This window comes from Agrilus planipennis, unplaced genomic scaffold (genome assembly GCF_000699045.2).
Source record: "Agrilus planipennis isolate EAB-ADULT unplaced genomic scaffold, Apla_2.0 scaffold9, whole genome shotgun sequence".
NCBI lineage: Eukaryota > Metazoa > Arthropoda > Insecta > Coleoptera > Buprestidae > Agrilus > Agrilus planipennis.
In genome coordinates this window covers 585,659-595,219 of record NW_020442467.1, presented here as the reverse complement: position 1 = coordinate 595,219, position 9,561 = coordinate 585,659, and the positions used below count along the sequence as shown (strand labels likewise).

General features: G+C 36.7%; 1 protein-coding gene across 8 annotated transcripts in view; it reads left to right on the top strand.

Annotated features, from left to right (window-relative positions):
• Positions 1 to 9,561, top strand: part of LOC108736912 (hemicentin-2) — a 465,590-nt gene that overhangs the window by 401,953 nt on the left and 54,076 nt on the right. For 3 of the 8 annotated variants that reach the window (XM_025981200.1, XM_025981205.1, XM_025981204.1), the window contains one exon: positions 2,464 to 2,543. The exons of the other annotated variants lie outside the window; for them this stretch is intronic. In XM_025981200.1, coding sequence (XP_025836985.1) covers positions 2,464 to 2,543 — 80 coding nt within the window. The remainder of the gene's footprint in view (positions 1 to 2,463; positions 2,544 to 9,561) is intronic. 8 annotated transcript variants of the gene reach the window in all.

The window sequence follows — 9,561 nt, the reverse complement described above, 5'->3', positions numbered from 1 at the left end:
CTATTAGTTGTGATATCAAATGATTTCTTTTTTATTTTTTAAAGTTTAGACAGATTATTCTTTAAATATTTCTGATTCGAGTGGTGCAAAATGAAATAAATGAACAATGTAGTTTCAGAAATATCCAATTTCAGAGATGGAATTTTTGAGGCTGTTATAGATTCCACTACAATTGATTCTAAAAATTTTATTTAAATGACTAGGAAATATTTGATACGATTGTTATAAAAATTTAATCGATGATAAACCAATAACTGTTTTAAAAGAAGTTTACTTCTTAATTACAACACAGTTTCTGAATTATTAATTAAATTAATATGTCTCGACACGTAAATCTGATTATACAGCAGAATTGAAACCTTGCCTTGAATAACTGCATGATTGCTTCAATTTCGTCTTAAGCGCTTGCAGATCAACACCTTATAAGTCTATTCACGCATTGTAATTAATTCTCACGATTGTTTATAGGGGTGGCTTGCCTTGGTTTTAAGTTTTGTAAGTAATATCGCTTATAGATTATACAGTAGGTTCACTCTTTTGATCTACCTAAAATACCAAGTCAGACCCCGCTTAGAGGAATATTGTAGCGTAAGTAACTGCTTGATGTGTCGCACTAGTATCAAATCTTAAGCGATGCTTGCTGGCGAATGTCACTTTAAAAACTAAAGTCAGACACAACCGATTTCCCTAAATATGAGAAAAGGTCAGAACCTAGGTGAAAGGGCCTAGTCCATTACACTCAATAAAGGGGGCCAAAACAGCCCGACCAAAATGAGTGTCAAGAGTCAAGGCAATGTGGCGAATCCATGAACTCGAAAAGGCTTATGAGTGCCGGAGGGGAAGACGCTCACAAACAATGACCAGTCATAGACTTGAGGGTCCCAAGTGGGAAATCCTAGCCTAGCCCGTTACACTCACTAAAGGGGGCCGAGACAGCCTGGTCGAAATGTGTATCAAGAGTCAAGGCAATGTGACGAATCCATGAACTCGAAAAGGTTTACGAGTGCCGGAGGGGGAGTCGCTCACAAACAATGACCAGTCATAGACTTGAGGGTCCCAAGTGGGAAATCCTAGCCTAGCCCGTTACACTCACTAAAGGGGGCCGAGACAGCTCGGCCGAAATGAGTGTCAAGAGTCAAGGCAATGTGGCGAATCCATGAACTCGAAATGGCTTACTAGTGCCCGAGGAAAATCGCCCTCAAACATGCGACTAGTCATAGACTCTAGGGTCCCAGGTGGGAAATCCTTCTGCCTATCCGATTGTCTGGAGTTGAACTCATTTTGGTACCCAGTAGGCTGACTGAGAAGAGTTTACTGCTTGGTCTGGTAGAGACTAGATGTATCCCGCCTTGAAGGTCTTGCTCGCCATTTAGATGAAATTGATAGAGCTGATTGATCACCTTGTGCTGATTAAGCGTATCTCAGTGTCATTCCTCTGGGAGTCGCAGAGAATCACCAAGTTAATCGAAATAAATAAACCGGAGGTAAGGGGTAACCCCTAGGAATGGCAGTTCTCGTGAACTTTTCAATATTTATCAATACTGTTTTAAGACTATCCTAAACTCGCGCTTCACAAGATACGAATGATGTAAGTAGGTATTCACCTCAGTCGTGTATAACGACCCATCAACCATTTGCCTTGTTTAAGTTTGTGTTATTTTCATCCTTTTAGCACAGTATTCGGTCAATATACTTGTTAAACCCGAATGTGCAAAAAGAAGTTGATTTTCCGCTAGGTACCTAAATTCCTTTGATGATTTCGTAAATTGGGTACAGTTTGTTCACTTTTTTTCTTGTCTTCTGAATTATAAAATCCATTGTAAATATTTTGTGCTCTTAAATTTGAATATTGGTAACATCTTTAAGGTAAATTGTCCTGAAAATTACATTAGGAGCTTGCTACAATAAAAAATCTCATAATTCGAGGAGCGGTAAGAGGAACAAAGTTTTTAACTTCAAGCCTGTATAAGTCTCATCGATAATGCTATTATAGGGGCGGAAAGTGATATTTGGCTTTCGCTGTTTACTCAAAAACAAAGTATTTGCTTTAGCATTTTTTTTAAATTTTAATCAGGGCGACAGAGAGAGATACGAAGATTACGTATAAATCAATAATTCTCAATAATATGAAATATTTTTTGTATTCCAAATCCCTTTTAAAATCACAATGATTATTAATGTGAATTATTAAGAACGAAAATATAAATCGAAAAAGTTTTGCATTGTTACGGGAAAAGAAAACGATTCGTTGATTTAAAATGGATGAAATGCAGTTTCCACTATTTTTATCTTCTTTTTTAAGTATCGAATTAATCTGTACTATAGTTAAAATTTTTCATCTTTTTTTTTTTTAAGTCTACTTTTTCTAACAGTGCAAGTTTAGCATAAAAGTAAAAGGCATTCCGTGATCTCTGCATAACTAATTTTTCTTCCCTTGTCACCTAATAATCACCTTATTCTTAGGTTTCTTTGCACTCACACACCTGATGTTCTTGGATTGCCCTTAATAACCTGTGGCAGATTAACCAGTTTAGGATTCTCAGGTAGTTCCCTTTCATATCCTTTCTAATACACCAACAGATAAAGTGTGATTTTTCGCACAAACACACACTAAACCATCTATATGTTTATATATATCAGAACGTAACCTTTGTTTCACACTTTATTTGTTCATTTCTGTTTCTTGCATGTTTAAAAATAGCATAGGGAAATTTGTAATTTTAGAATCGGTGGCTGTATATTTTCTGTAGCACAATCTTTTTAAGTAGAAATCAAAACTTCTGCTATTCGTTTTTGGGATTACCTATTTTATTTTTTATGGTATATTTAATTTTTTGTCGTTAAGTGAAACGCGATATCCTTTATTGATTTAGATGTGAAATAATTACAAAGTGGAAATGAAGTGACTTTTCTGCTCCAATAAGAAACTAATCCATCATAATAAACAATAAAATCTTCTATGGTTATGCAAACCCTGTTACATAACTTTGATCACTAAATATTCAGTAAAAATTAGATTTGTATGCTTAATTTAGTTAGAGTAGCAAGTTCTTTTCTGTTTAATGTTTAGAACATAGATGGGTGTAGGCAGGTATCTACCAATAATGCACATTACAAGAGAAATTTTTCTAATGGGTATGTATCAACCACATTTTTAAATTTGGGATGCTTTATAAATATACACGAATCTCTAGAGGTGGGTCGTGATTTCGCAACCTGTGATTTTGTCACAGTTACATAAGCGCCACTGTCACACCTTGTGACAGAGTTCTCCATGTACCCTTCCGCAGTCGTGAGTAGGAGCAGACAGCAGAACCCGCGACGCCCCGGCGTAATGTTTTCAATCTCGTTCACACTAACAAGCTTTTTCGTAAATTATTACTATGTAGCGCCGTCATTGTCTTCGTTGCTGTACTTTAGTTGCATTGCGTGAGAAAAAGAGAAAATTGCAGATTAAAGATGTAAAGCGTCGCCAAAATTGACGATGAGACAGATTTTCGTCAGTCAAAACAAAAAGAGTGGTGCACGTCAAAGTGGTACCGTTGAATTTGTCTCAAGCACCGCTAAATGATTCAGAGATAGCACTAATCATACGGTAAAGGAAACGAGACTGAACAGGTAGATATGATATGATTGTAAAGTGAACTTATTTTGTTTCGTGGAAGAAGATTTCCCCTCTTCCACGAAAACAAAAGGAAACCTTTTACTTTTATCAAAACTGAGACGAAATCACAGGTTCCTGTCACTGTGCTTTTGCCGAAGTTGTCACAGGTGAAAAATCACATTCAGTACCATTTTTGCAAACGCCTTGTATACTTGTGTAGCATTTAGCTTTATACTGCTTGTAGACCTCAAATTTCTGCTTGTACAAAATGTATAGAAATCGAAGAGGACACTCTTGGATATGAACTTTTACCTTGAATAATTAATCGGTGCTTGTTATTTACGCATGTAAATAAATTAGAAACATTAGTTCTTGCTCAACAATTTTCAGAAACCACCAGACCGAAGCCATTCAAACAAAATGACTATCATAATATCAAGGTACTAGATGGCGGTATACGTCGATACTGCTAACTATTAACTGATTGAATGCGGCGTTGCATTGTCGCATTTCTTTTCAAGGCCGGAATTACATTTGCCTGTACAAAGAATTACGTTTTTCTCGGAAACGGTGAACTGTCAGACATACACATCTTTATTTAATACTCTTGTTTTATGGTGCCTATCACCCCCTGCAAGCTTGATACTTATTTCAGAAAAACCATGTATATTATAGGACCAATCAAATGGTAGTTTTAACGAGAAAAAAATCCGGAGTTAGGTTTCTCAACGGTTATTTATTTTTTTTGGATAATTGAATCCGAATTTCAACTTTGGCGCGCCGTGCGGGTAACGTAACCCCCTTTTTACCTTCCTGAGCCCCCCTTTCTTCATATTTCTCTCATTTTATCGAACTATCTACTTTCTGAGAAAAACTAGAGTAAACATTTTAAAGCTGACAACTTTTCCCTTCCTTTCTTCAACTGAATATTTTGCACCAGCGGCATATCAAAATAGGGTTAAATTTATTTCTTTTATTAAATTTGTTTTTATTGTGCGCTTTTCTTAGGAAACATATTTCTATTAAAAAAAAGTATTTTTACTTTGAGAGAAGTATGAATAAGGTTTTAGGAGGATAAAAAGGGGGGTTCCATCACCCGCACGGCGCGGCAAAGTTTAAATTCGGATTCAACAACGGCAAAAACATAAATAACCGTTGAGAAACCTAACTCCTGAATTATTTCTCGAAACATCCCTTTTTGTTCTTAGATGAACAATTGTTTTTGACTGATATTTTTCCTCGCACTTGGGCATATTTCCGAATTTGGACCGAATTTATCCAAATAAATGATGATATCCCATCCGATTCCGTAAACATACACACAGCGGACCTTTTTCTTACAGTTGGTAATCCTACCTGCCGACGTTTAGCCACAGCAATAAATTTAACGCTGTTTTTTTGTGTGCAATACTTTGTCGACACTTAGTATATTATCGATTCAGTTCTCTTGGGGCAATTTCAGCGGAAACGTATACCATGCATTAGCGATAATGGCTACTTTCACTGGATAGATTTAATAGTCACTTGGGTTTACAATTGGATGATTAGATTCAAACCTACCTATTTTAATAAAACACCAAAGAAGATTCATTTACATAGAAATAGGAGTTGCATCCATTGTGTTTCAGTATAAATCCAACAAAATCGTTTATTTCGATAGTTGCTTGAAGCTTTGTCATCGCTTTGACACTTTTGATTCATCCGGTTATTATTTTAGACCTTACGAACTAAACAAATGATTATACCTATGAAACTAGACTTCTCCGGCGCGGTTTTGGTCTAATACATCCCAAATCCTGCATGTGTATCAAACTTCAGTCCTCTATGACACTTTTACCTTCAAAACACGCGAAAATGGGGATTTGCCCCTGTAAGTAGGCAATCATATTATAATAGGTCCCCCGCGGGGGCCCCTACCGTGCCTACATTTCTTATATAAAAAAAGATAGGGTCTATGTAACAAACCAACCGAGTAGCATGGCCTAAAGGTTTAGACCACTGCTTAGCATTCGGGAGGACTCCGGTTCGATTCCGCATCCATCTGCCTTGGTCCAAGTGTTTCTGTGGTTTCCTTGAATCACTTAGGCAAATGGTGGGGCAGTAATATTAAACAGATCATCTTTTATTCTCTTCTGTCTTCATTTCGCCCGCATTATCTTTCTCACCCGAACCACCACCATCCACATATTCCCATGATTCATGTAAGGAGGTTGAAGGGTGCCTTCCGCCCTACCTTCTGGCGTAGTCCGAAGGGACTGTTCGCCCATCAGTATTAGTGGCTGGTGGGAATGAAACACCCAAAGGTTTTAAGTTTTTTAAGTAACGAACAATTGTAGCATTAAGATGCAAAGAGGGGTCTCTTCAATAATAAAAGAATAAATTAATGTGAAATCAACTTAATTTCTTCCCACTACACATTATCTCAATGAAAAATTTGTTGCTGCAGTCACACTTTCGCCGGGAAGAATAAACAGATCAATTTCTTCTTTGACATTAATCCATAACATTTAAAGAGAGCAGATAATTTTGCTAATACAAAATGTCAAACAACTAATATGTCAAATCTATGAAGTTAATCATCACTTTATTACACTAGTAAAATAACGAAGGTATTAGATGAAATGCACTTGGTTTACTGCATCACAAACCTCTTTATTGTGCAATTGTCGTTACTTATTTTGATTTACTGATTTTCGTCTTTCTCTGGGTTGGAATATACCATAAAATTGTGTTTGAGTACTTCTTTAAAAATTTGTTTACAGTCTCCATTATTCCAACTCTTCATGTTCGGCAAGTATTCAGGTTAGGTGGTTAGAATTATTCTCCACTACGTTTTTTTGATGGATATGAATTATTGACTCTTTTACTTAAACAAATTTAGAACATGCTTTTGTGTCTTCAAATGAAAATTTTTTTTTGAATCATCACATATGTCACAGTATCGTGATTTCATAGTTTAATTGTCCTCCTTGTACATCTCCCTACGATCATGTCTTACCCTGTTCATCTACTATCCATTCTACTCGTGATATGCTTCAAGTTTAACACTCATTACGTATTCGACTACTGTCCTCTCAGCTCTAATGTAACACAAATTATTCCATTTACCACTACTTTTACTCACGACACACGTTGTACAGAATATCGTAAGCTTAGAAAAGAGATGCTACGTACAAAATTGCAGCGGACACTAATTAAGAAAAAGAAATAACATTACACCAGAACAGAAAGGGATGCAAACAAATAGAATTTGAGGATGTTGCCGGCATCGGACTTTAAAGAAAGTTCAACATTCGCAAAGACTCTTGTTTAAAGGTATAATTCAACCAGGTAGTTATACAGCTTTTGCATACCTAAGCAACCTCTAACCGCCGCACCGCTTACTATTATTCGATTGTCTCTTTTCACTCTGTCTGTACTACTCATGAAGTATTTCCGACCTTAACAAAGGCGTGTTTAGAACGCAGCAATCGACTATAGTCCCAAGTAGAAACAAGGAAAAAGATACATATATTTTACAGATAATTTATTGTGAACTTTTTAATTTTAATCGTCCTAACTATATCAGCAACTGTATGAACTTCCTACTCCCTTCAGGTTTAGTAAAAGTGAAGCCTCAAAGGCTTTTAATAACATACTGAAGTAAGCAACTTCTAACATTATCTTCATTTTGAAGCTATTTTCATTTGTGGGCATCTCTTGGAAGCTGCTCCGGAAGCAGATATTAAATTTTCTGTTTTAATGTAGCTCACTTCAATAGCCGTTAATAAAGTCTACTGGAATCTGCTGCAATCAGTTTTTACTCTTTGTTTTCGATTTGGTCGGATCATTCCAATAAAGAGAATGCACCAGTACATAAAACGTAATCTTGTTTAATTATATGCTTTACCCTTTCGGCTGAAATAAAGTCAATATTAGTAGTAGTTCGAGGTTGGTAATTCCTGTTTATTAAAAACGATTATTCGGTGAAGGGATCAGCACAAAGAGCATTTTATTATTAGAGTATGGTAACTTTTCATTTTTCACTATTTTTATCACTTAGTTTCTTAGTCACAAAATTTTTTCTTTCAAGATAAGTCAATGAAATTCATACGGATTTGATCAGTAACTCAGTGCCTATCAGGTAGTGGCTACGCCGGGATTCGTTTCAGCAAGTAGATATTCATATATTTAAATGGACCCTTGTTGGAGCATACGTAATCCTAAAATGTAGCATCGTACTACAGATGGCGTTTACCACGCCATTTGTGGTATTTTCTAAAACGCGCTGTTAAGACAGCAGGTAAAAGTTGGTCTGTGTTCTGTCGGAGCTGCCTGCGACGCGCTGATGAGATCCGAAAAGANACCACCACTCACACGTTCCTTTGATTCCTTAAAGGATGCTGAACAGGGTCTTTCATTTTATTTCGCGGCTTAGTCCAGAGGGACAGCATTAGTACCTGGTGGGAACGAAACACCAAAAATTTTGTTTAGCGACTCTTGTAACTACAGATAGACAGACGCACGGATAGAAGGAAACCATATACCCTATGTTTGATCAATACTCCGGAAAAAATTAGGGAGAATAAGGTACCTGAAAGAAAAATAGAATGACCCATCTCGCATTACTCAGTAAACATGAGGATAGTGACCTTACCGAAAGCCCCAGCTGCTCCGACAATGATGACCAGGATTAACGAGAGCGCAACTGTGTAATGGAGTGTCGGTGCAAATCATGTGCAATTGGCCTGTCTGCGTACCAGCTGCTGCGAAGGTCACGAGAAGGTACATGTGTTTCGTCAAATGACGCTTGCGGTAAGATAGCGAAGCCGACGACCTGACAAGTTTTCTCAATCATTGACGGCTCATTAACTGCGGTAGTTTGTACATCTCCTACGCTGTAGCGTTATCACGAAATGCTCTCTATAGTGCCTCAAGATGTTACCTTTTAAATATTCCGGAATACTGATCAGACACTGTGGTTAGAGTAAAATTATATCTTGTGAGGAAACATTTGGCATTAAGCATAGTGATTGTACTTTTCTACCAACCAAATATTCTTCCTTATCAAACATAGAGGCTATCAGCGCGATTCACTCTTACCTCTTATAAAAATAAAAATACTGCACCAAAACAACAGGTTACAGTCTCCAAACAGCAAATTTAATTTTCTTTTCTTTTTCTGAGTTCAACTATAGAAGTCCTGTTTATTTTGGTCGCGCTTTAAACATCATTGAAGGACTTACACTTGCTCTAGGGAAAAATACCTAACAAAATTACGTTGAAAAGCGGTTTGTTTTTGAAAGCTGAAGCACTCAGCAACCGAAAGTTTTCGATACCTCTCTCTCACCTCTTAATTCCGAACGCAAACATTGCGAGAAAGGTAAACGATGTTTGTCGCTGAGTCACGTAATAATGTGACACCGACGATGTGAGCAAACATTAGGGGATGTTATAAAGAGGCCTTTTTGCATTTTCCTCGCGGTCCAAATATTTTTCTTATATATGAATACAAAATGACGAAACGCCTCTGAATAATGTATGCCGGCTACAAAAAATTCTCTGCTTGATTTATCGACGAATCGGTAATAGAAGAAAGAGCCAGAATTTGGCGACATCAGCTTCACTTATTGCCAAAAAAAGTTAAATAAAAACCTAGATGTCGTGTTAAAATGAAAGTTCTTTTTATTTCAAGGAACGAGAACCTGTTACGTGTCCTATAAAGCAAATCATTTCTGTATACTTCATTTTCTTTCTCTAGCGATGTGCCCCTTCCAATGTCTTGAATGCTCGCTGGAAAAATCGTAGGTAGGGAGAAAAACGCTCATTATACTCTCGACTCTTGTTCATTAAACGTACTTTTTCATACAGTACCTGCCAAAAGTTTTGTTCAATCATGAATAGTAGTGCGAGTCGAAAACAAGCGTTAAAGCCTTTAATATGTCTTCAAATATAAATAAACATCTCGTTGATATTTT